This window comes from Stylophora pistillata, chromosome 4 (genome assembly GCF_964205215.1).
Source record: "Stylophora pistillata chromosome 4, jaStyPist1.2, whole genome shotgun sequence".
Taxonomy (NCBI): Eukaryota; Metazoa; Cnidaria; class Anthozoa; order Scleractinia; family Pocilloporidae; genus Stylophora; species Stylophora pistillata.
Window position 1 is genome coordinate 20,780,281 of NC_142522.1, and position 27,575 is coordinate 20,807,855.

Sequence of the window (27,575 nt, forward strand, 5' to 3'; positions counted from 1 at the left end):
AAACACCACATTACTTGTAATGACAACAATGAGATGTTCGTACAATAGATAACATTGAACTCAGTTAATAAGACAATAAATAAAAATTAACGACTCGTAAATAGATATAAAGATCAGAGAAGTTAAAATTACATACATCGATAAATTTTCATATATTTAATTTATTAACTTATTAGAATTGTTTTCTCCTTCTGCCTGTCCTAGGCTAGTGCTTTAAGTAGTTTTTCCCAACTTTCAGCCAAGTGTCGAAAGGAATCTTGGACTGTATGGCTTGGCATTACCACGCCGTGATTGGTTCAGAAAACTTGTGCTATGACCTCTCAGCCAATCGCATGCAACACCTCTTAAACTTATCACACCTTAGTTACTCGCATTCTCTGTTCGCGTGGTTTTGCTCTGAGTTCTCATTTGCTGTTTAAGATTACCTTGGTTTTGTAATGTGATACTCAGTCGAAAGCGCTCTGTATGCATTATTAATAACATACATCGTATACACAAAAGGATCACTGATGCCTTTAAGCTTTATTTCTTCACACTTCTCTTTTTTTACCTTATTTTCTTTATTTTTTTTTTATTTCTGTCGTGAAATAATTCTTTCTTGCATCTGTTCTTGAATTAACGTTTATCACGTAGAATCACATTACATCATATATGGTCTCAGCAATGACACTAATGAATTTATCCTAAAATCTTTGTGGCGGCTATACTCGGCTGTTCTTTCTGTTATCAAAGTTCTAACAAAATGGGAAGGGGTCATGGAAAAAAGGTAAAGTAACTCTGTTTACGAGCCTAGTGGCCCATTAGGCCGGTGCTTAACTCCGGTTTCTGGAAAAAAGGGAAACCGTAAATCTGTTACAGTTACGATGGAAATAATGAATTTACTATTTTCTTCTAATAGGAAGGGAGCGTTGGTAGCACCTTATGTTTTGCAGGAAAAAAAAAACCTACATGCTACCCTTACAATTAAGCCGCAAAGGTGAATATACGAGCCATTCTCCATTTAACTAAGAGTTTAATAAGTTGCTATGAATTTTCTCCTTAAAACACTTGAATGCGGTTATTGCTTAAATCTGACACAACAATGTATCCACTGTTTGGCATTATCGCAACGCTCTCTGGAAAAGACAACTGTCCGTCTCCGCTACCCTCGGAACCAGCCTCCTTTACAAACTTACCGCTCGCAGCCAATATCTGCAAACGATGATTTCCCATGTCAGCTATCACAAGGTTGCCGGCGATATCGATGGCAAGCCCTCGGGGGTGTGAAAACTGCCCCTCTCCTGTTCCTTGGGTTCCAATCTGCCGGAGAACTTTCCCATTTTTGTCAAACTCTTGGATGCGATGATTTTTAGAGTCGGACACGAACATATGGTCATCTTCCGGATTGACAAGGAGGTAGCACGGAGAATTAAACTGCCCGGGGCGATCGCCAAAACAGCCAATTTTTGTCAAGAATTTCCCTTCGGAGGAGAAAACTTGCACCCGGTGATTCTCCATGTCGGCAACTAAGATATCATTCTTTCGGGAGGTCGCAACCCCCCAGGGGGACTTAAAGTAACCGTTTCCCGTACCTTCACGACCAAATTTTCCGATAAATGCGCCATTCCGACTAAGGACCTGGATTCTATTATTGCCATTATCACAGACAACGATTCTTCCCTTACTGTCCATGGCGACGTCCGTCGGGCAGTTAAACTCTCCTTTGCGCTCTCCATGGGAACCGAACTGCGAAACAAATTCTCCCCGTGGACCGAATATTTGGATCCGGTGATTGTAGCTATCGGCTACGTAGATGTAGCTCTCGTTGTCAACCGCCACTCCGAATGGGGATTTAAACTCACGCTTTTTGCTGCCATACTGACCAAATCGATGAAGCGTCGGGCCGACGTCGGCATATTCTCGGCGGTTGACAACAAGCACAGTGAAAGGGCTCCCCATGATCGGCTTGTCCTGAATGGCGACAGATACTTCATGTTTACCATTCACTTCTGGCATGTAAGTCACAGTATAGGTGCCATCTCCTGTAACAGAATCGGTTGATTACTTGATAAGTCTGATAGTAGTTCTTAGCGTACGCTTCCGGACAGAGTTTACAAGTAAATCAGCTTTGAGGTACACTCTGCCTCTCGGCTGATTGTTGATAGTTCAATTCAAAGTAACCTTAACAAGGAGATAGGATAGATGCGTGAGGAAGTGAATGCGCTAAACTTACAAGTGGTCTTAACTCCGATAAACCATAAGAGATCAGTTCCTGACAGGTCATAGTTTGCATTTGATTGGTTAACTCTTTAGCCCCTAAGGGTGATTATAGTTCACCACTAAATTTTCTCCGGTTGTTATTGGTTTAAATCGATCACGTGACGCGATAGTGTTCATCCTTGGAGGGACACTATCAGTCCATAGTGCCCGCCCGCGGAAAATACCCGGATGGATAGTGCCCGTTCGCGGAAAATACCTGGATTGATAGTACTCATCCGTGAAAAGTCTTGAATAGCTTGACGGCCGCGAAGTTAGGCAGATCGGAAAAACAGTGACTTTTCAATTCTGACAGGTATAACGTATTATTTAGCCAATGTACGGTTACGAATTATTGACATTTGTGACAAGCTGTAGGCGCGGAAGAAAATTTAGTGGTGAACAATAAAAACAATAGAGTGTTTATGTCTCGGAACTATCGGTCTGATAGTTGCCCCTAGGAAATTTGATGTTCTTAAAACTAGCATATTTGTTTTAAGAACATCAAATTTCCGCGGGGCAACTATCAGCCGATAGTTCCTCGACAGAAACACTCTACTGTTTAAATAGTATGATCTAATTTCTCCTTACAATATCACCTCTGAATCACATATTTAGGTCATGAGAATAAAGGAAATGATCACCAAGGAAAGGGGCTCTTGATTGTCAAACAAATTCTCCTCGTCAGCACCTCAGGAAATGTATGAAGAACAGTATTGAGAATATGCATAGTGATGTTACGGTGTAAAGAGTGAAGGAGGCAACAAGAGTTCCGAGCGTATCAAAGAGCGGGGTTCCAAAAAAAGGAACAGCAATCAAGATTATTTTAAATACGTGATCAAAAACCACCAGAGACGACAATTTTTAGTGACATCCTTGATTGCATTGGTGTTGATTCACTACGCTTTGGGGCTTTCTGAAAAACTTCGCGTTAGCTAGCTTTCAATTAGCCAGCAGTAAAACTAAAACTTGCGCTTAAGGACTTTTAAATGTTTTCATTGAGTTTGTCTCAGATACTTGTGTTAATTAACCTGACAAACGAGACAGGGAATTTGTTTTGGCATCTTTAATGAGGAAACGAGGAGTCCCAGAGGGCTCGAGGAAAGCCCCCAAGCAAAGTCAAAGAGGCCCAAACAAGATTCGCTGTAGAAGGAAGAGAAGTGCGAGGAGAGAGAGGAGGAGGAGGTGCTAGAAATAAAACGGGAATCTAAAGTAAAGGAGTATAATAAAATATGGCCCGGTAAAGCAATAAGTACAACGAACAAAGGAACAAAACGCGCGATCGAGTTTCAGCTAAATGACTGTCAACATCAATCCAGGCACAGCATATGGGCCTGGGGCTAATTAATTAATTAATTCCCCCAGGAATATGAACCCTAGCAATTGCAGTTTTTCTGTAATTTATTTTTACCACTTTTGAAATACTCTCGATTTTGCTTAATTACCTTCATCCCTGATCGTTGACGCCAGAGGAATTCCATCGGGTTGTTTTATATCCACTGTGACCCTGTCTCCTCCTTTGCACCTCTTGCCATGTCGATCCTTTGTGGTCAGCCGGAAAGTTGTCTCCATTTTGACACGCGCGGTATGGATTCCGTCTCCGCTAGCGTATGAAATCGAGGCAAAAGTGCTACTTGCCCGGATGCTCCCGAGTGACTCCGACACAGTCTTCGTTGTGGCGGGATCGTGAACATATTGAATTGTGTCATCTTCTTCGGGCTCGAACTGAATCTTAACGCCATTCAAGGTTTCTAAGCGCCCTTTCATCTGCAAAACCTCTACTTCGTTTCCGAACTTTAAGACATTGTCAGCAAACTCGCAGCAACCTGCAAGCTTGCCTAGTTCCAACTCAATACTGTCCTTTTGCAAACCCAACACCTTCTGCTTCCCATCATGAATTTGATCCAAGTGCTTCAAGAGCTCGTTTTGACCCTCACGCAGCGCTTCAATTCGCGCCTGCACGTTCTCGCTGATTTCCTTTGCAATCGCTTCTCTACACTCTGTGAGCCTCTTTGACATTACTTGCACTTCGGACAGCGTTTTCTTCAACTCAGGCATGCGTATCTTAGCTTGTTCTAGCTGCTCTGCAATGGCGCCCCTTCTGGCCGGCAAAGCTTCCTTAGGGTAGACATATTGGTGTTCTCGGTGCTCTAGAATTGTGCAAACACGACAAATAGCTTCATCACACGTATTGCAAAAATACTTGATGACATTCCTCGTATGGTACTTGCAAAAGGATAAGCTATATCTATCCAGCTCTTGACTCTCCTGCTGACAGTCATCTTCTGTGGCAATTATCCTATGGTCGTGCGTGGAATGGGCCCGCTTGTGCTCTGCCACGCAACTCGTGCACAAGTCCTTTTTGCAGTCCACGCATCGTGAAGTGGCCAAGTCCGCTGTTTTCGCGTTATCGCAGGCGTGGCACTTCTTATCCTCGCGTATTTCCTTCTTTAGTTCTTCTGATGTCAAGTGAACCAGATCCAACATTTGATTCACAAAAAAATTTGGCATTAGCGTATCGACTCCTTTGTCCGGGATCGGGGTCTCAGCACGGCATGTGGGGCAGGTAATCGAGGATGACGGGTGATTGTTCACGATTCTGTGTAAACAGTGTGAACAGAATGTGTGCAGGCATTGTAGGAATACTGGAGCAGTCAGGCGATCCAAGCAAATGGCGCACATCAGCTGCTCGTTGATCTGTTCGATAACCCTAACAGCGGACGTCATGGTGTCTTTTTAAACTTGAAACCTTATAGGAAAATGTATCCTAATGAGAAAAAGTGGGAGAACAATGAGGGACAGACAAGACGTCGTCTGGAATATGTCAGTTCAGTTTAAATTAGATATTAAGGGATCCATCATTATTTACCACCTGGGGAGGGGGTGGAGGATTTCTTTTTGGAGGGGGGATCATATGGTTGTCATGGGGGAATGGAGATGATCAGTCGTCGCCAACAAATAATTAAGGGGGAGTCTAGAAAACTGACTGTCACTAAATTGCAAGTGAGGGGGTTATCATAAAGCTATTAGATAGCCTTATTGGGGTATCAGTAAATATAACGGTGACACAACCAAAATTGCCCGACCCCATCCCTCCGGTGATAAATAATGTCCGGTCCTTCCGTCGAAATAGATATTGTTTTTGGCAGGGGATAAACGTTCCTCGACTGGTTTACCAAGGACACGCTTTCCAGCTTTACTATCTTGGGCACCTAAGACGGAAAGATACATCAATTTTTTTCCTTGTCGAGTCATCTTGTCTTAAGACCGAATACGTAAACAAGTTTTTCAAGAAGAACACTTTTCAATTTAATAAACTTTCTGGAAATAAAAATTTGCTAATGTTGATGGCTTTACGAGGAATCTTGTCAAGGAAATTGCAAACGATTTGAGGGCAACTATGTTTCCATTAAAAGAAAATAATGGTCCGAATATTTTCTCTTAGTTCCTACTGATAATTAAGTCGGGCCAATCAAGTAGTCTGAAGAAAAAAGAAGCTAAAGTTAGGCCCTCAGATGTACCCTACCTTCTTCTTAATCAAGCCTTGAAAGAAATATAACTGAGTTACTAAAAAAAACCATAATTTCATTCAGCTCTCTCTTTCGGTCGTTTCTATTAACTGTAAGTCGTGGGTTTCTGCGGGTCAAAATGTCAACATGTTGCACTTTTTGTTGTTAGTGATCTATTCACAGCAATAACTGTTCCCAAGTTAAACTTCGCACAATAGAATAGTATTCTTCTCGCTGAATGGCTCGCCTATTTCAATTGGTCTAGAACGTACCTTTGATACTACCACTGATTGACCCTTAACCCGTTCACCTCTAAGAGCGACTAGCATCTTATTCCTTCTTACTATATCACCCTCGAATCACACATTAAAGTCCTGACAATATTTTTCTCATTCGTAAACTGAATTACTCCGTATTCTTGAGAAAAGCTGTATTAACAGTAACACGACCAAATTTCACGGTCATTTTCTGATAAATTTACACATTTACCCCTAGATATCATTTCTTTTACAAATGACGGAAGTTATCAGAACCAATGAAGGAAGTCAGCTATTGATACGTAAGGGTTAATTAAAAGAAATAAAAACTTGAAATTCATAACCAAAATCAATCGAATGAAAAACAGTCTGAGATGGAAGTAAAAAGACACTCAACTCCATAACTCGGTAATGAACAAAAGAAAGACCCCAATTAATTTGACTTTTAAGTAAGGAGTTGGTTTGAGTTATTACCAACCAAACCTCTCATCATATCTGCTCAACTACCTGTTGCGACAAAAAATATACCAGAGGAAAAAGAACTACGCCTGGTCTCTTTTAAGATGAATCGCAGCTTTTTATTGAAAAGCCGAAAATTTCTTGCTACAGAATTCATGGGCAAAACTAAAATTGATATTATTCTTTCGGGCACAAAAACAGTTGAAATAAATCTGTAAAAGTTCTCGCCACCGAGAAACCACTATAATAGTTGGTATCAGCTTTATAAACAATTACAACCATGAATTCAAAGGCGAATGCTTTATCTCACAGATCGATTCTAGATTGTTTCCTTTCTTTTTCTAGTTTTTTATATGTATCTTAAGGTGTAGATCGAAATTTGGAAAAGCTTTCCAGCAAAATAGACTAATTCTAGATCTAACAGTCGTTCAAGTACCAGTTTTTAAATTCCCTTTTGTTCTCGTTTATAAAATCCTGATTCAATTCAATTTGAATTAAAAGAATCGCATGCAGCCGCTATATGTTACATAAAAAGGTCCGTGTAAATTTTGGTGTATCATAGCTTCTCTAAATTAACCCTGTATGCTTCCATGGAGAGATCGTTTCTACGGACAATTTTGATTTCTACAATGATAGACAGCCTTTAAAAAGCGAAAGACATTGTCAACTCAGCCAAGTTCAAAAATATGTCTAAATGTCACTTTACCCAAGTTTTTCGCCGATCAGCCTTATGATTCCCTCAAAATTTTTTCAGCGATGCTATCTTCCGTCATATTGCACACAGGGCCATAATTCAATCAAGATATTTTAGAATCGTTTCACGCCGCTGAGACGAAAAGTAAATTATCCTTTGTTCTCGAACGATTTCATTGCAATGCGGTGATCTGGCATTCTTACGTAAAAACCCATTGACCCGTGAACCAGTATTTGACTGCTCACTGACCAATCACCGCATCCGGGTAGTTTTGTTATCTTAGGACCATCTGATATCTGACAGGTGTATAAGCAGGTTGGAAATACTTTCCGCATCATGATTCTTCTGTCTCGTTGGGATCGCAATTTGCTCTGACGGGTAAAATGTGTCAAAATCGAAACAAAATCATTATCAAAGCGGTGAATTCAGTAAGGTCGCAAGTATTTGCCCAGAGAAGAATTTTAATGATGAGCATCTAATTGTCAGAAATTAAAAAAAAAAAAAAATGGTTTCTTTGCAGATCTTCAACTACCAGCGCAAGTATTAGAGTATGGTTGAGCGGTTAAGAATTTTGGCCATGTAGCTATTACGGAGTTTTTTAACGAAACACTTTTGACATTCAGCGCCCTGCCATGGCCAGGCAGGTTTGAGGTTCCTCTTTTCGCGTCGAACCTAGTAGTCTGATCGACACCGTCTTGTCTTTTTAGACGAGGGTCCCAAAGCGTTGTGAGATAGGGCACTTCAAAGCTTTGAAGAGTGGATTCGGCTTTGAAAAGGACACTATTCTAGAAAATTCGGTGACGTACCAAAAGTCCAGTTCTGGTGGTCCGGCCCGGACTGTTTAAAGTAAACTGTTCAATCCTAGAATTTAAATTTAATTAAATTCTATCTCTCCATAGAAAATACACAACGCTGTCTGTAAATTCTAAATATAACCGACTAAAACTAACAACTTTTAAATTTAATAAAAAAGGCGCGACCATTAACAGTGGTAGATCCAGACCTTGAGGGGGGGGGGGGAGGTTTTTGTTTGTGTGTGTTCATCTGCCGGCATTTCTTCCCTCTGCATTTATTTTTTTACCCAAAATAAGGGAGGGCCGGGTCCCCCCGTACCCCTCCCCTAGATCCGCCACTGATTAACATTGGAACAAGCCATCAGTATGATAACTTCACCCAAAATGTAGCAAAACAATGGACCAGTTAATTTAAAAAAGATTAGCCGTTGTTCGACTAAACCGCGTTTTAAACCATCTTGAGTTTAGCTGAATCTTTTATCTGAACGTTTATTTTGTGAACAGTGTTAAGAGGACCGAATGCTAGTAGTGGAAAGACATTTATCAAATGAAAACAATCTTCTTACAGAGAATAACTTGAAAGCTCACCGATTTCTTAAAACCGCTGTCTGGGTTGAACCTCGTCTACGTAACCGGCCCATTGAGTTTCACCAAACTCAGAATTTGTCAAGTGAGTTATTTGAATATAACGATCACAAACATTTGTGTTTTTTTTTGTTTGTTTGTTTGTTTATGTCGTTCTAGCCTTTCAAACTGACTGAGTCTTTACAAGAGATTATGAACTGAGTCTTTGTTCTCTCGGTCTTTAGTCATTCATTGAACTTCTCAGGAGATGCTTAAAAGACCACCTCACTTGTTCCAGTCATAGTTAATCGAGGGGAATAATTCCCCTCGATTAACTATATGCTCCAGTCTGTTGAATTTCAAACTGTCATTTTTTTCTTATTCTTCTGTCTTGACTTACTTGATTCCTTCTCTCTACCGATAGGACGATAAAGTCTCCTTCGTAGCTATTCTTTTTTATGTTTAACTACGTATTAGTTCTAGATATTTTTTTATTTAAATATTGTAATCTGGTTTTCACATGGTTTCCTAGATCCCATTGCAAATTTGCCCTGATCTCACTTCTTCCTTCCCATCGTCCCCTTCGTCAGTGTAGTGATTATCTCCCTTGCCAATAGAGGCCACGATCGCTTATGTAAAATTTGAGACGACCGAGAATGAGTCAGCCAGATTAGTATGACGACAAAATGAACACGGAAATAATTTTTCAGTCCTGGCTCACTCTAAATGCACTGAGACTGAATCATTGTGGCAAACTGCAATGTGTAGTGACTAAATGCGGCTATAGTAACACTGAGCTGCGAAGCAGCGCCTCTCCTGGAGCTAAATCTTTCAATTCAATTCAAGACCACCTTCACCCTTTCCATCCCTAAAGAAAGAATGTGTCATTGAAAGTAGGGTAAGATACGAGACGTGTACGGCACTTATGTTCGGTACAGCTATCTCTTTCCTTGAAGATTATATACATGAGAACTTAGAACAGGGTTTATTCTAGAGCGCAGATTCACGGGATTTCCATTCTAAACGTGAATGTGTCGCAAAAGATTGTGGCCAATCAATCGTTTTCTCACTGCCCAGATCCAATTTAGGCACTTTTTGGGATAAATCACTTCTTGGGCCCCTCTCCTGGTAAAGGTCCTTTTCGTTCCTGGTTCTCATTCTCCCCTCGTCTACATGAAAGTGAGGCCAGTTTCTTGTGATTGTGCAATAATCTCCCCTGCTCTGTCCTTTTCTCTCTGGACGCCATTTAGGCATCAGTAGTGTTTTTGCTGTAATCCAGAGAAACTACAGCGTTACCATCATGGTGAGTCACCATCGTCGTTCCATCGTATTCAATCTGTATTATTTGGTGTCCGACTGCGTCAAATGACGTCTCTTTCGTAAGATTTTCTTAAAATATGATAAAGTTTCTAGTATCAAGTTAGGATCTAGTCGCCATTTTAACCGGCCTTTTAGTCATAAGAATAATATACAAGAACTTTGGCTCTTGCCAAGTGGTTATTTGTGGCAAACTAACAACTTCTTTTCTTCTCCCTTTTTTAGCCGAACTTTACGATAGACCAGGTAAGTCGGGACATCAAACGCTTTTATCAATCTCTTGTAATTTGAATGAGGGAACTTGTGTGAAACGTGGAGTCCTACGACTAAAGATGTGTGCGATGTAACTATAAAGTCGTGTACGATTGCCTTTTTCTATAAATGTGAATCGTTAATCGGGAAGGTTAATTACTTAAAGAACTATTAGATTAAAAAAATTGCTGGGTACAAGAAAGGATCGCGGGCATAATTCTGTTTTCCATCAAGTTTCAGCACAAATGATTAACTGAGTATGACCGATCTTTCGTGTATCACACCACCGGAACTATCTAATCGTGTTCAGCAAAGCTTAATCGAGTGAATTACGTAACTACTGACGTCTAATCGAGCGAAATATGTTTTCAAACTCCTTGTAGTTGATGACAAATTGCTTTGAATGGGGTAGAAGGACTGAGTTATACTCGAACTTTATACTTGTATAAACTTCGAATTCTGTTTCATCGTATCGCAGTTGTCTTGGTTTACGCTCTTTTCAAATTTACAAAGTTTTGTTCCTAGTTAAATTTTAAGAATCTGATCATTATATACAGACAATAGTCCTAAATTGGGTAGTGTCTTTTTTCCTTGAGAAAGAATGGAATCAAAACGCATAAAAAAAGTAAATTTTAAGATAAACTTATGATTCACTGTGCCTTAGTTTCTGAAGCGAGAAAGTACCATAATTTGATTTATAGATGTATTCTCAGATATTTGCTCATTAAAAACAAGGTTTCTCTCAATACTGAAACCAAGGGGAAGTATGCTGTTGTACCTTGTGTTTGAGAGGTTGTTACAATGAATTTGAGGCATTGCTTCATCAACCATAAACATGCATTTGTATTAGTTTGAGTATGCATTCATTCCATTTTTTCTGGTCACCTTTCTTTTCCTGTTTTGATGCAGCCTATGGAAGAACAGTGAAATTGTACGCCATCAGTATATGCACACCCATAAAGATGCATTGGTTAACAGTTGTTGACAATAGATTATGTTGCTACATCAACATCTTTCTCTGCACAAGTCCTCTCTCTCTTTAATAAGCTAGAATTTTCTACCATCTACCTCAGACACCATCTCAAATGGATTAAATTTCACCTTTCCAGATGGGCTCTAACTCTTTTTGTGTGTGTGGTTTCAAATTACTGAAATACTGATTGGGGTGATGCAAAGAGTTCTCTGAGTTTGGAGTTTTGAAAAGTAGAGCTGAAAAAAAGCGTCAAATGTGAAGGATTTCCTCTTTGCCCAACACCAAAAATTTGTGTCAGTGGAAAGATTACAAGGAACATATAATTTTCACCCTTTACATCCTAACGTCAGTAGGTTTTCCATACACTTCTTAATTCATTTCTTATGGTACAGTACAGGCAGCAGGAATAGCAGCATTAAATGCGTGGAAATTAGGGATATTGCATGCAATTTTCAATGCAAATTATGTGCACATTGCACACGAATTGAGGAATTACACAAAAGTACTTAGAAAAAATTACACACATTCTTTTATAGTGCATGCAAAATTTAGCAGGAGGTTTAAGGGTTAATTCTGTCTAAGTGTAAATGTTGGCCCCTGGATATTAAATTTAGTCAAAATTCCTTGACTTGGGAGGTCAATTGGCATTTTAGATAAGGAAGTTTTAGACTGGTGCTTCTATCTATATCTTCAGTTTTGTGTTGTTCACTCAAAAAATGTAACCTTTTGATGATATGATCTGTTCTTCCTAGATCCGTGAGATCATGGACAAAAAGAACAACATCCGGAACATGTCTGTGATTGCTCATGTTGACCATGGGAAGTCCACCTTGACAGATTCTTTGGTCAGCAAAGCTGGAATTATTGCATCTGCAAAAGCTGGTGAAACAAGGTTTACAGACACCAGGAAAGACGAACAAGAACGTTGTATTACTATCAAGTCAACGTAAGTCTTAGAACTGAAAGTGTTTGTTTTGCAAAGTTACAGCCTCTTCTGTAATTTAAGGAAATTTTCTACAGTGAAAACACCAAACTTTAAAATCATAGAAATTGTATGAGGGTTTGATATAAGACATTATTTTCAATTTGAATTGCACCTCTCAAATAATTGAAGAAAAAGAACTTAAGATACAAAGGACTGTTTGGGGTGTCCCTCTCAAGAAAGAATGTTAACATGCTATCTGAAGTGTAACCACCATAAACTATATATCATTGGAAAGGCTATGAAATGCACTATTTGGAAAAAATTATTTAGTTCTAGCTTGATCTAATCTTAAACTGAATGGAGTGTGACAATCTGAAACAGAAATTGTTTCTTTGAGCAAATCAATCAGGTATCAGATCTGACTGCAGAAATAAAACCTCTTCTCAATTTCAATCCTGTGGGGTTGGTCTTCTAAATGGTGTGGGGATTTTTTGAGTCTTATTGGTTGCTTTGCAATTTATCTGTCAAGTTTGCTAGTTAAAATTTTTACTGATACACATTACATTGGAGGCCATTGCAAAAGGTCCATTTTAAAAGCAGCTTAAGCACCTCTAGCAAAACTCAATACCTTAAGACAAAAATGAAGCTTTTGCACTACATGTACCGCATCAGAATTTCTTTTCCAACTTAGGGCCATTTCTATGTACTATGAGCTGTCAGATGATGATATGGAATTTATCAAAGGTGAAAGTGATGGAAAGGGTTTCTTGATCAACCTTATTGACTCGCCAGGACACGTGGATTTTTCATCAGAAGTTACAGCTGCTTTGCGTGTTACTGATGGTGCTCTTGTGGTAGTGGATTGTGTTAGTGGTGGGTATTTATTATGAATCTTTAAGCTCTGATACCCTCAGAATCCATTTGGAAGGAAATCAAAACCCACCATCTCGACCCTGAACACCATAACATCAATATGCATATTCTCCTCACTTCACTCTATGCATTTCCTTTGGTACTAGTAACAGGGTTTGTATAGGTCTTGGAAAATCTGGAAAGTCCTGGGATATTATTTTGACATCTACAGGACTGAAAAGTCCTGGAAAAAGACCAAAAGTCCCAGAAATCTGCTTAAATGAAGCAATAAAGTTTTCAGAATCAATGTTGTAATAAATGTATGTAGACTATAAGGAGAATTGATTTTGAAATCTTGGAATTGAAAGGGTTTAAGGTGAAATTTGGAGTCCTAGAGAAATCAGTTTGTGTACTGGGAAAGTTCTGGAAAAGTCCTTGAAATTTGTTCTGAAAAAAGGGATGAACCCTGTAACAGAGAGAATTTGTCAGACAATTTGAAGCTTTAATTAGCAATCATTCCATGATTCTTTTGAACTTTGTTTGATTCAGTATAAGGAGAAAATTGATGGCAAACACTCCAAAGGGTAAGGTGAAGACTCTTAATCCTAGTTGGCATCATTGAGCTTGATTCTTCACAAACAGAAGTTTACTGAGTAAACTCTTTGACTCTTGAGAGTGGCTAACATCCAATCTCTCCTTACAATATCACCCCTGTATCACATCAAGGTGGCTATGAAAAAGGAAATCATCGCTAACCAAAGAAACTCTCCATTGTTCAACAAATTGTGATTGTCAGTACCTTTGGAAATGTGAGGAGGACAGTAGTTAAGATGTAAAAGGGTTAAGTTTTGCAATGACTGATCCCCCCTTAGTTTGAATGTAGCTTGAAATTTTCATGCTTTGTTTTTATTATGCTTACAGTATTTGACAGAGTTACAAATTGAAAAATTACACGGAAATTCCCTTCACTCTTTTGACTTGCTCTCCTTCTGCATCTTACCAAAACGTGATATGGTAATAGCTGTCGGTTTCAACAAGAAATCATGCGAGTAAATAAGTCACTTGTTTTGAACAGGAGGTGAACATTGAGCAGGGTGCTTTTTGCTGAAAAACAACATAAGAATTGCTAGCAAATGAGAAATCTTTCGATTATTAGAATGTAAGAAATTTGACTTGTCCCTGCCTAGGTGTTTGTGTCCAGACTGAGACAGTGTTGCGGCAGGCCATAAGTGAGCGCATCAAGCCAGTGCTTTTTATGAACAAAATGGACCGTGCACTTCTAGAACTGCAGCTAGAGAAGGAAGATCTCTACCAAACCCTCCAACGTATTGTGGAGAGCACTAATGTTATTGTGGCAACTTACAGTACAGAAGATGGTCCTATGGGAAATATACAGGTAAGACAAATATTGTGAAGAAGCTTTGTTATGGATTGCCTGTATGATCTCGGGAAAACATGAAAGCTATGGCACCCCTATCTCCCTAAAAGTCTGATTTTATGTGGTACAAAAAATTGTTCTTTTTAATTTTATAGTGGTAACTCTTATTTTAGCACTGATGATATTTTATTTTAGATTATAATTGCTCCAGTGATTAAAAAGATACCTGGTCTCTAATTAGTTGTGTCATTTCTTGCTATAATCACTTGCATAAAGTAATTATAGCAGTATCACTAAATTTTAAAATGGCTGCTTTGCATTGTTTACGTATTACGGAAGAAATTATGAATGCAATAATGAAAATTGAATTCCAAAGAGCATAAAAGACACTAATAAGTTTGAAGTAATCAGGGATTGGGAAGCAAAAGAGACAAAATTAATAGGCCTATGGCCCCTGACTTTGAAAAGTTATGGGCCATTTGGTAAAAGTATGGGCCGGATGAAAAGGAATACAGAAATCATAACATGCAATTCATGACACGTAGAGTATTTTATTTATTTTTTGTAGTTCACTTTTTAATTTTATTTATTTAGGTTTTACATCACTCAATCAATCAATGAATCAATCAAACTTGACTGAATGATTTGCAACCAAAGGTCATGATAAATTCTTTTTTTGCCATGTTTGAGGCAAATCTTACAAAACATGGCATCTCTTTCATACTCTAGCCACGGCCTCAAAGTTAACCATTTCGACTGGAATTTCCTGTCTTCATGAAGCGTACTTGTAGGCCAGAAAAGTGTGGAACTCATTTCACTCGATGAACTTTGTCCTTCAAACTCAGCATTCAATTCCATGTTTAAAAAAGTTGAAGTTTTCTTTGGCCTTGAGTACTATCTAACTTCAGTAGTTTCTTTAGAGGCATTATCTTGATTTGAAATGCAAAAGAAACAAATTCATAACACAAACCTCGGGAGCACAAAGTGCATGTTGTGCTGTGGCGGAACCTCGTTTGCAAACTGAGTGTGAGTAGAGGTCTAGGGAAGAAATTAAATGAACAAGAAAGTTCACCGATCGAAGAAGCAAATACACCAGTCAATATTTCATTATTTTGTTAAACTGCTTATCACCTATTACGTGACTAGGGCGCATGGCCCACAGCCTTCCCAATCCCTGAGTAATACTTTTAAAAAAGGAGGATATAAACCTGTTAAATTCTAGAAGATACTGGCTCTTTATATCAAGTAATTAAAAGCAATTGAATCAAAATGGTTTCAGCATGAAATTGAATATTTACAATAGAAATTGAAAGCACCCACATATAAGCAATTGTACTAAAACAATTATTCTCCTCAAGCCCAATGAGTATTGTTGAATAATCCCCTGGACTTCTTCTTGAGGTTATTCAACAATATTCAGTTCTGCCTCAATGAATAATTGTTAAATATGACACAGTTTCCCAAAAGTGTGTACATTCGCTTACAAAAGCATTGATGTTTGGGTGCACCATAATAATTCTGCAACAAACATTATTTGATCTAGTTTGAAATGATGTTTTACCAATGAGTTGTAATGACTTGTTTATTTTGTTGTAAGATGGTCAAAACAGAAGAATAAAATCCCTTTAAAATTGTCACTTTCAAAATGAAATGTCAAAGAATCAGTCAATAAATAATTGAGGATGATTTTACCAAGAAAAAGTTTCTCAGCTGTTTTACAAAATACCAACTGCATTCTTATTACCTAAAATGCATGAAAAGAAAGGGAAATTTATCTCTTTTTTGGAGCTACATTTAAGTACCGTATTTATTCACTTTTAGGCGCACCATTTTTCACAATAAAATATGCTTGTTTGAGCAAAATCTGCTCAAATTTTGGGGTGCATCTTATAACCGAGTATTTTCACGCAACAAAATCTAAAGATCACAATTTTAGCAGAACTTACAGTTACAAAGACATTAAAAGAACACTAATTGTTGGTCATTAACTTTTTTAGATTTGGTGATTTTAAAAAGAACTAGGGTGGCTCTGAAAAGAGCCTTTGTGGTGGTTCTGAAAGAACTGTTTCTTATATGGCCTCCATCAAATGACCATGAAACTAATCCCACACAAGCAGGGCTTTTTGGTCTGAGATGCAGTGAAGGTTGCATATAACCCAATCCTTTATTCCTATGAATTAAAAAGGAATACTGCTTTAAGAACACTGATCAGCTTCAAAAGATCAACAACAAAAGCAAACAAACAGAAATTTGCATACGTTCTTAACAGCATGTGCTCAATGATGTGATATCCATGAAAACAAAACAATCGTTCGAACCGCATTTAAAATTCCTAGATGACTAAGTTGCCAAGTTTGGGGTGCATCTTATAACCGAATAACTATGGTAACTATTGAACTGAGTCAATTTCTGATTTCCCTCTAGGTTTCACCAGAGTCAGGTACTGTTGGTTTTGGTTCAGGACTCCATGGGTGGGCCTTTACTCTTAAACAGTTTTCCGAAATATATGCTAAGAAGATGAAGGTACCAGCTGCAAAGTTTATGAAACGTCTTTGGGGTGACCAGTTCTTCAATGCAAAGGAGAAAAAGTGGAACAAGACTGGAGGCGAGGGTTATGTGCGTGGGTTCAATATGTTTGTGCTGGACCCAATTTTCAAGGTGAAGTGACTAATGTCAGTGCTTTTAAGCAAATAAGCTTTTTACTTTGCACAATTTAGCTGGTAGCCTTTGGAGCCCTCTGATACCTTGATGAGCCCCGCCTATTTTCTTTAACAGAGTAATAATCCGTTGCAGCTGCATTTTAGTTTTATACTTGAATAACGTGTCTTTCTGAGGGTTTCATCAAGGCTTAGAGTGGGGGGAGGGCATACTTTGTGCAAGGCCTAAATGGCAGAGCCCTTCTTTCCCCCTGATGGTCTTGAAGTTAACTTCCTTGAAAGTTGTGGAAATTTTCAGTTACATATATGTTCTAGCTTGAGTTGCTGAAAAGTTATCATTCCTTAAATAATTTAATCACAGGTTGATAAATCAAAAAGTAAATTAGTTTCCAATTGTAAATTCACTATCTTTTAATTGTTGAATTTATTATTTTTTTGGAAGACACACAGGGAAAATACAAGACAGTAAGGCTAAGATGAGATAGTTTTTGAAAGCAGCCTGGCAAAGTGGTCTTTGTACCCCATCAACATGTCTGGTGCTTGGCCCTAAATGAATCCATTGAGTTATATTCCACATTTTGTGTACATGTAACAAGCATGAACATTTAGGGGCATTTAAATTTTAGGGATCAGCAGTTTTTGTTCTATACACCCTTTTACTCCAATTTAATGCATTTCATAGCATTTTAGCTATGAGAATTTGGTGATAAAGCAGACTAGATCCACCAAGTGATATGTTTCATTCTTCTGGCCACTCAAGGGAATAATTGTTGTGGTTCATTAGGTTTTCAGCATTATCTTGATTATTCTTTCTTTTTGAGAAATGTACCTCTCAGTCTTTATTCTGATAACTAAAACACATTTTCTCGTGTACATTCTGACTATTATCATTATTATTTGTTACATTTAATTATAGTTGAATGTTAATTATACAATGTATTCTTGAATCATGTTTCTCTTGTGGAACAGGGAACTAATAAATATGTGGGATGTGGCAGGTTTTCAGTTTGCAACACTACCCTCTGGTATCAATATATGACTTCTCATGCTTTTCAGTGCTATAACAATTGAGCTATACCTGTAGTCACATGCAGTCTCTGACAGTCTATTTCTGATTAAAGGTATTTGATGCCATCATGAATTTCAAGAAAGAGGAAACTGCAAAAATGTTGGAGAAGTTGAATGTCAAGCTATCAGCCGAAGAGAAAGAGCTGGAAGGTAAACCTTTGTTGAAGAAGGTCATGCAGAAATGGCTGCCAGCTGGTGATGCCCTGCTACAGATGATCACCATCCACCTGCCATCCCCAGTCTCAGCTCAGAAGTACCGTGTGGAGTTGCTCTATGAAGGACCTCAGGATGATCCAGTGGCCTTGGGGATTAAAAACTGTAACCCACAAGTATGCAGATACTGTTAATATATTTAGCTGCTAATGATAAGCTGTAGGGAAACCTCTTTCTTCTTCCACTTATGGGGGAATTTAGTTGTTGTGACACCAATGCTAGAGAAATGGGGGAATTAGTTTTATTTCTCCGTCACATTTTGCACACAGCTTGTTGTGTTTACCTTCTCTAATGACACTTATTCTCCCCTTTGGTATATCATTTAAATGCAGTTTTGATTTCAAAGTTGATTCATTTATTTATTTGCCTTTGGGGTTCCCAATCCTAGACCATGTAAATTTTGGGGAAGTCGCAATCTGATATTAATTTGCAACAATCTTGTTGTGGTCAAGATTTCTTGAAATCCCTAATTTATGTGGATGTTTCACCTTTCACTGACAAACTGCTTGCTTGAACATTCAATTGGAAATCTTTTAATGATTCCTTATTATTGTTATTATTATAGTTCCTTAAAGTCTTGCTCTCCTATTACAATTATAATAATGATAATAATAACAATAACAGATTTTTTTATTACAGGATCGCCTCTAAGTACCTAACTACTGTTATCAAAGGGGTCCTGTTAAAATGATGAGAATCGACATATGGTAGAAATAAAAACAAGATAAAATATGACTTTGGCTAATGCTAACCTCCATACAGTAGTAACTACATGAAGGCTATACAAAAAAATAACATTAATCATTATTATTATTATTATTCAATTTGAACACAGCCATTTTGGGGGACAAATAGTGACAGTGAAGAGAACAGTGCAGAGAAAGATCTGTAACCAGCTCCAGGAAAAAGAACTACATATAATTACTTTAGAGAAAGTATACTGATAAGCTCCACATTGAATAGGTTGTGATTTTTGCAGGCCCCCTTGTGTCTATATGTCTCCAAGATGGTTCCAACTGTAGACAAAGGTCGCTTCTATGCCTTTGGACGTGTGTTTTCAGGACTTGTTGAAACAGGACAGAAAGTGCGCATTATGGGTCCAAATTATGTACCCGGAAAGAAGGAGGATTTGTACAACAAAAGTATTCAGAGGTTGGTGATTGTGTTGGAATTAGAAGAATTAGATTGTGATCTAAGTAGCAGTCATGTGTTTTTTAATAACTTTTTTGTTTGTTTTACAACATTTACATAACAAAACTTTTTTATGGTGACCATTTTACAGTAACTTTTTGAAAAAAGCTGAAATTGGAACCTTGCTATTAAAATGTTGTACAACTTACCAACACCAATACTATTTCTCTTCAAATAGTTATGCCCACAGATCTAGGCACTATGAATTTATAAGACTTCTGTAAGGTCACACTACAATGGTAATGCACACCATAAACACTGGTGCACAAGCTCTACAGATTACAGGTCAGGGCTTGACACTAACAGTAGCCAAATAGCCACAGACTAGTAGAAATTCAGTTTTGGCTAAGCCTTTTGTTTTTTTTTCCCATTTCCACTGGCTGCTTTTGAGAGTAAACAAACTTAAATTGACCAAACTAGTTTGGCTCTTTCTCAAGGAAGACCAACTCGACACCTTTCTCGAAATTCTTTTGCAGACATATCATATTAGTGGACACATACGCAAATTTATGTCTGTGTACTCTTCCCTGTGTGGCACTTGAATGGGTAACTGAACATGTTATGTTAAAAAAAATATTTGACAGACATAACAGCATTTATTTTTGTTACCAAATTTGTTGAGCTTCCTGATAAAATCACGCGCAAAATTGAGGGACACTGTAAAGGAGTAACATTTCATTTAGCATCACAACACATGGATGATCTCTCGTGGTATGCTACAGAAATAATTAGATGAGAAAGATGTAATTCTTTCAGAGTTAAAATCTGCTGTTTTTTGCCGTCAAATTTCACCAACAACAGTTTGCTAGATTGGTTAGAAAGATGTTTCGGATTTGAAACAATTCTACAGTGCCTGTCTATGAAGAAGTCTTGACAGTTTTTAAAATGATGTCTCAGGGTCTTGATATTCTTCTAAGTTTCAAAGGAAAAGGGAGTCCTGAGAGTCTTCATGGGAAAATTGCTTGATTTTTCTATGTGGTCTGTGGGCCTGAGAGATTTGAGGTCAGATAAACATAAGGCCATCAAACAAAATTAAAACTGGTGCAATTCTTTGAGATAAATTGGTTCAAGGGTGTCAGAAGGTGTGCTGACCATGTGTCAATCAGTCTCAGATGTGAAATCCCTCTGTTTTTTTGCTTTTGTTTGTTTTTGTTTGTTTGGGTTTTTTTTCCTTCTCTCTAATGGATAGAAGAGGATTTTTTACTGGTGGTGAATAAGAAAAAGACCAAGACTCTGGCTTGACTCTGGAGAGAGGGCTATGCAGCCAACTTTCATGGATTAATTTCACCATTAATTTCTCACAATTTGGACAATGGAATATCTAAACCTTTTGCAGCTTAATTGAGTTCATTTGAACTTCAGTGTCAACTAGTTTAATCCTGTGGCATCTCACATTAAATACTGTTGTTGTTACTTTATTATTGGAACTGGTTTTAAAATGGCTACTGGACAATCCAATCTCTGATTCTTAATTGCAGCTTAACTTATTTCTTCCTTGCAACAAAGTATCTTAACCATGTTGCATTTCACAAAATAGTTGCTTTGCCATCGGAACTAGTTAAAATAAAATATAATTACTGGTACCAACATTACGAATAAAAGGATGTCGCTTGTATCGTGTTTTCAAGTCTTACTAGTAATTCTACTGTTATAGGACCTAGCTATCATCAATGCATGGCCAGTAAAAAAAAAATATTGGCTAGTAACATCTAAGTTGTCACTAGCCACTACACTAGTAAGCTGAAAAGTTGCTGTTGAGCCCTGCAGATTGTATTATGGTTGGCAAACAGAAAGTAATCTGGGTTTCCAATCTCATTGAATTGAGGTGTATGGAAAAGAAATTACACCTTCTACTGTTGCTAAAGATCTTGGCATTTATATTGACGAATCACTAACTTACAACAAACACATTACTAAGACACTCTCTACTTGCTTACATCAAATCATACAAATCAATAGAATAAAACACTTGTTAGATAAGAAAACAATACTTCTCCTTATGAATTCCTTCATTTTTAGTAAATTATATTATTATTATTATTGCTCAACTGTTTGGTCTAATACTAGTAAACACAACATCAACAAACTTCAGTTAGAACAGAATTTTCCCGCCCATGTTCTTCACCTTAAAAGTTCGATCACATCTCACAAGCTTTCAAATCGCTCAACTGGCTGCCTGTTAACGACAGAATTTACTTAACGATGCAGTGATTATGTACAAATGTATTTAATAAACTTGTGCCTGACTACCTAACCGAGAAATGTACTATGCATTCACAAATTCACACTAGAAATACTAGACAATGCAATCAACTGAACATTTCAAGGTGCCACCTAACCAATAGTCATTGGTCCTTCGCCTACTGCAGTGCAAAGCTCTGGAATGATCTAAGAGACAATGTTAAATCTTCAGAATCAATCAAACTGTTTAGGAACAAAATTGTCAACGTACTTTTCTCTGATCAGTGTATGAATTTGTATATGACCTATTCAAATGTTAACCTTTTAATGTTATTTATTATATTAATTATTTTGTAATTTATTTAGTTATTTTGGCTATTTAGTAGCCTTACGACTGAAAAACCCTTTTGGGGAGTTGCAGTAAAGTATGTATGTTCAATGTAGCAACCAAAAGAAAGCTGCTTTCTAAGACTCCCCATGTGATTTCTTTGCAAAATCTTTTTTCTCTAAAATCTAAGTTTTCTAACTTTCAGGGCTCGAAATTGCGCCTGTATCAGGTGCATTTGCAAATAAAGATTTTGCTTTTGTGACTAAAATTTCTCCATTGGTAGCGATTTTGCAACCATTTTATAGCCTAGCTTATAAATAATATTTAACAGCCTTGTGTCTTACTTGTTACTGTTCTGGTTTTAGCCAAAAAATCCTGTGAAATTCAAGTTGAATTTTGCATGACTTTTGTCGTTGATTTCTTGCTGAGAAACGTATAGTGGGTGCACTTTTTCAGAAAGTATGTCACGTAGTGCTCATGAAATTACTTATGCAACTAAACTCTTTAATTTGCAACTAAATTTTAGAAATTATTCGCAAACTGTGATCAAAAAATTTTTTTTAATTTCAAGCCCAGACTTGGGGGCAGCTTATGTGCTGGTGATTACTGTAACTTTGCTTTGGACAAGAAGTTAGTTACAGTACTTTACACTAGTTATTATGCAGCTCTTTGACAGGTAGTTATGGTAGTACTCATGTGGTAACAAGTTCAACAGAATGCTTGTTTGATGAGGAAGGTAGCTAATATTTCTAGTGCTTTAATCGGCATCCTAATAATAGCTCACCATTGAATATTTCTTTGAGCTTAAAACTTTTTGAGTAAGGAACAAACTACTTCAATAGTTAAACTAAACATTTCTTTTATGTTCAGTTCCTTTCTAATTTTATTCTTCTAGGACAATTTTGATGATGGGGCGCTATATTGAAGCCATTGAAAATGTTCCCTGTGGCAACATTGTTGGTTTGGTTGGCGTTGATCAGTTCTTGGTCAAGACTGGTACTATTACAACCTATGAAAATGCCCACAATTTGAAGGTTAGTATTTTAAAGGACACAGAGTGTTCAAGATTACCCTCCAATTTCCCATTAGAGCTGGTTTTAGAGTAACCTCAAGATTTGGACAGTGGATTTTCTTGTGCATTTATGTGAGTTTTCCCTAACCACTCCCATAAGTGACCAAGACAGAATTTCTCTTCACATTATCAAGCAGACAAGTGATGAGAATGAAGAAAAATATCAGTTAGGGGCAGACAGCATGGGGAATTACTTATGAAATCTTGAGAGTGACAGGGTTTAGAAATGTAGTAGCACCAGAAGTGTACAATAACCGGAGAAAAATTTGCGCACTTGGAACAAAGGCCTTTCAGGCTATGGAAATTTAGGCTGAGAATTTTTTTTATCTCCAGTGCCAAATGAGCCATGAGTCTATGGTAAGCATTGAGATCCACTTTTATTAAGCAGTGTAGTGTATAGAAAGAGGTAATAACCCCCAACAGAAGTATCTCTCTGGAATTAATGATGAATTTCTCGTTCTTTTAGCAAATGAAATTCTCAGTGTCGCCAGTGGTTCGTGTTGCTGTGGAGGCTAAAAACCCATCTGATTTGCCAAAGTTGGTGGAAGGCCTCAAACGACTGGCTAAGTCTGATCCTATGGTGCAATGTACAATTGAGGAAAGTGGTGAACACATTGTGGCAGGGGCTGGAGAACTGCATTTGGAAATCTGTTTGAAAGATTTAGAGGAGGACCATGCTTGTATTCCTTTGAAGGTACATACTAAAGAAAGAAAAAAATTGAAGAGGTTCAGTCAACCTATCCAACTGTTTCTCTATTATATTTGTTATCTTTTGGCTTTAAATTTCCTGCGATAGAGGGGTCAAGTTTGCAAATCTGTGACAAATAAGTATAAAAGAAATTAAAGAAAATGGGGTTTAGGTTTTACGCTTGCTTGTATAATTATTAGGCAAAATTAAAAGAAGCATTGGTAATCATTGGAGCCCAGAGGATCGGGGAACCATGAGACTTTTGAGTTAGCCCTAGCCATTTAATTGTAATTATATTACTATCTATCATCATTGTTATTATTAATATTTTTATGTCACCTTTTAATTACTTGGGGACTGTCAAAGAAACAATATATTCTTGAATCATCTCTCTCCGGTGAGACTAGTTATTCATAAATATGTAGGATGCAGCAATTTTCTGTTTTCCATGAGAGACAAATGTTTTGTGACACTACCCTCTTGCATCATTACATAACCTGTAGTTTTTTGCAATGCTATAAAAATTTTGCCATACCTGCAGTCACATACAGTCTTTGATTGTCTATTTTTTGTGTGTGCATGTGTAGAAATCAGATCCAGTCGTGTCTTACCGTGAAACAGTTACAGAGCCGTCAAATCAAACCTGCCTTTCAAAGTCGCCAAACAAACACAACCGTTTGTTCATGGAAGCAGAACCTTTCCCTGATGGACTTGCTGAAGAGATAGACAAAGGAGATGTCTACCCCAGACAAGAGATGAAAGCACGCGCCCGCCACTTGAGTGACAAGTATGAGTGGGATGCCACAGAGTCACGTAAAATTTGGTGCTTTGGACCCGAGGGAACCGGTCCAAACTTGGTGATTGACACTACCAAGGGAGTTCAGTATCTGAATGAAATCAAAGATAGTGTGGTAGCCGGATTCCAGTGGGCTACAAAGGAAGGTCCCCTTTGTGAGGAGAACGTGCGTGGCGTGAGGTTCAATATCAAGGACGTCACTCTTCACACAGATGCAATTCATCGTGGCGGAGGGCAAATTATTCCTACTGCTCGACGCTGTTTCCTAGCGTGCATGTTGACCGCGAAGCCAGGTTTAATGGAACCAGTTTACCTGTGTGAAATCCAGGTAGAATAATCATGATTTGTGGTTCTTATAATGTAGTGAAACGTAGAGACATCCTTCCGGGTTTTTTTTTACGTTTTGTTTTGCGTTCACTTATGTCTTCATTTCAGGACAATGTTTGTCATCATTTTAAGTCTCTCTTTCTCTCCCTCTCTCTCCTTCCTCCATTATTTGTAAATTAATGGGGAGACTTTGGTGTTGCAACAAGATGACCTTCAGCCCACAAACTTAGGCATTTTCGTCTCCATTTTGTAGAATGTCCATAATTAGAATTGGCCATTTCATAGCTCTGAAAACCTTCACCTCCAGTATCAAGCAGATATGATGGGAATAAGTGATGGGAATAAGTAAAAAAATCAAGGAGGGAATTCTTAGTTGATTCAATATCAGATGCTCTGAACTAACATAAGAGTTGTATGGCAGACAATTAATAGTACTAATGATATCTCGTGAGTGAAAGGGTTTATGGTTAAAGGTTGGGGTATTTACAGAAACTAAATGATATCTCGAGAGTTAATCCATCTATACTTCGCAGTGTCCAGAGGCTGCTGTTGGAGGAATCTACGGAGTACTTACTCGAAGACGAGGACATGTCTTTGAAGAGAATCAAGTTGCAGGAACTCCCATGTTTCAAGTAAAAGCCTATCTTCCCGTTATGGAATCATTTGGTGAGTGGTTTGGCCATTTGTAGTAGGATTATAAATGTTTTGCAACTTTGCCATAGAAAGTGAAGTTAACACCTCATCACTGCACTATGTCCGTACATTTACAAAGTTACGCATAACGGTAAATTACTTTTGTTTACTTTTGTCCAGGTTTCACCGCAGACCTTCGCTCCAACACCGGTGGCCAGGCCTTCCCTCAGTGCGTATTTGACCATTGGCAGAACATGTCGTCTGGTGACCCCTATGACCCAACTTCAAAGACCGGAGGGGTTGTGGCTGCTACAAGGAAGAGAAAGGGTCTGTCCGAGACCATACCACCACTGGACAAGTTCTTGGACAAACTGTAGGCTTTGATCGTGCTTCCAGAGGAAACAGTTGCTTTACTAAGCAGCCCAATACCAAGTTGTAGTCTAACCAGCTTGAAAGACAAAGCTTATTATCAAAATAGCAGTATTGTTGTAGTGCATGCAAATCGTCCAGTTTGCAACTACAGGCATCGCAAGAGATGCTTCGGGAATTTTAAATGCTGTCTCCAAACAGCCGGATAACTCAATAAAAATGCCATTTAGCTTTACTAGGATTCTTTCAGTTTACTACTTATAGTTATCTAGGCAAATTGGTGGTAAAATTCTGTTTGCTTGAAGCAAGACTTCAATTCGATTTTGTGCCTTCACTTGGTTCTCTCTACCCCGAAATCATGTCGCCCGGAAAAAAAGTCAAGTCGCCCGAGTTCGTTATCATTTGTAAATACATAAATGACATATTTTTAGAAAGTGCAGAGGGTACCTCGGGGGCCTTGGCCGTATAACTTTTGAATCAAACATTGATGACATAAGGAAAAAGGAAATTTTGCCATAAATATGTTTAAGATCGTGAACCAAATTTTCCTGGCCGGTACCACATGAAGTTGAAGGTAAGAAGTACGGAGATGCATACTAGTGTTAAGGTGTGAAGAGTAAAAGGGCAAGTGCCGATAAACAAGGAAAGGTTTTAAAAGGCCTTATACACACCTTCTAGCGTCCTGAACAGGGGTTTTTGTACCAGGATCTTAAAAATACTTTTTTCAAACAAGAAGGGATGCGCATGTGCCTATAGACTCTCCCACACTTGCGTGACGCCCATTGGAGTTGCATGATAGCGTTCTTGTGTACATTTAAGATGTGTTTGGAAAAGAAAAATGTTGAAGACAAAGCCAGTTTCTTGTTCCCGGAAGAACTGTAGGAATGGTTTCGCGTTGAGACAGCACATCATTCAGCGGTCAGTAATTGGTGTTTGAATAAGAGAGAACGGAGCCAATTGCATCGCCCGGTCCCTCACCGCACTTGGCTGCGTAATACCTGGACCCTAATTCAACCCTTACCCTTTGTTATCATTGTCTGTGTCTTATTAGCATTTGACTAAAGTTGCACTGCTCTATATATTTGCCTCGTTTTCGAGACTTCTTCCAACATAAATTTTTTTATCTTTAGAGAGAGACCATTGTACTCTTAAATCAACGAATTATGCCCAGTAGATCTGAAGATATCATTTTTTCAGTTCTTTCCGTGACACGGCAAAAGATGATAAACATCTGAAAATGATCTCACAGTGGTGTCTCCGGCACGTAATTGATAACACTGAAGACTTTTACATACAGAAATATCTAGATACATTTGATCTGCACATCGTGGAAATTTTGAACAAAAATTTCATTTTATCGACGAGAGAGCATTTTACCATTCCAATCGGCGACTACTGCGGAACATGAGGCGCACCCCTGAGGATCAGTTCAGGGGCATCATATGAACACCCTTCTCCCACTCAGAAGACCTGGATTAGCTTGGATTACGCTGGTGATTTAGCCTTGCTATCACATACCCACTCGCACATTCAAGAGAAGACTGAACGCCTTAACACCTGCAAAACAAGTTGGCTTCAACATCAACATGGCACTGGTTACTGTCAACACATGCCCAGTCTAGATTGATAATGAAGAACTTCCTTACGGAGGCAGATTTACCAATCTCGGCGGCATCATCGGCAGAGATGGAGGAATTAACCTAGGCACATCCAAAGCCGTCTCAAAAAGTCCAGAAACTCGCTCATCATGATGAATAAGGCAATGGCCCTATCAATTGTGCTAGCATGAGTTTTGGCATAATTTGGAAAAACGAGCATAATTTTTTGCACTTTTAATTTCTAA

At 38.2% G+C, this 27,575-nt stretch overlaps 2 protein-coding genes across 2 annotated transcripts; one reads left to right on the plus strand and one right to left on the minus strand.

Moving 5' to 3' along the window:
• LOC111327215 (E3 ubiquitin-protein ligase TRIM71) lies at positions 1-7,315 on the minus strand. The gene is made up of 3 exons (XM_022931340.2): positions 7,167-7,315; positions 3,681-5,002; positions 1-2,021 (listed from the first exon to the last, which is right to left on the minus strand). The coding sequence occupies exons 2-3, from the start codon at positions 4,960-4,962 to the stop codon at positions 1,039-1,041; spliced, it is 2,265 nt and encodes a 754-aa protein (XP_022787075.2). The 5' UTR covers positions 4,963-5,002; positions 7,167-7,315; the 3' UTR covers positions 1-1,038.
• A 2,369-nt stretch (positions 7,316-9,684) lies between these two features.
• LOC111327240 (elongation factor 2b) lies at positions 9,685-25,967 on the plus strand. The gene is made up of 13 exons (XM_088755736.1): positions 9,685-9,815; positions 10,055-10,075; positions 11,807-12,000; positions 12,671-12,852; positions 14,019-14,227; positions 16,634-16,867; positions 17,988-18,263; positions 19,127-19,299; positions 22,743-22,881; positions 23,386-23,613; positions 24,195-24,731; positions 25,264-25,396; positions 25,544-25,967. Exons 1-13 carry the CDS (start codon positions 9,813-9,815, stop codon positions 25,738-25,740), a joined length of 2,526 nt encoding a protein of 841 aa, XP_088611862.1. The 5' UTR covers positions 9,685-9,812; the 3' UTR covers positions 25,741-25,967.
• Positions 25,968-27,575: the final 1,608 nt, after the last annotated feature.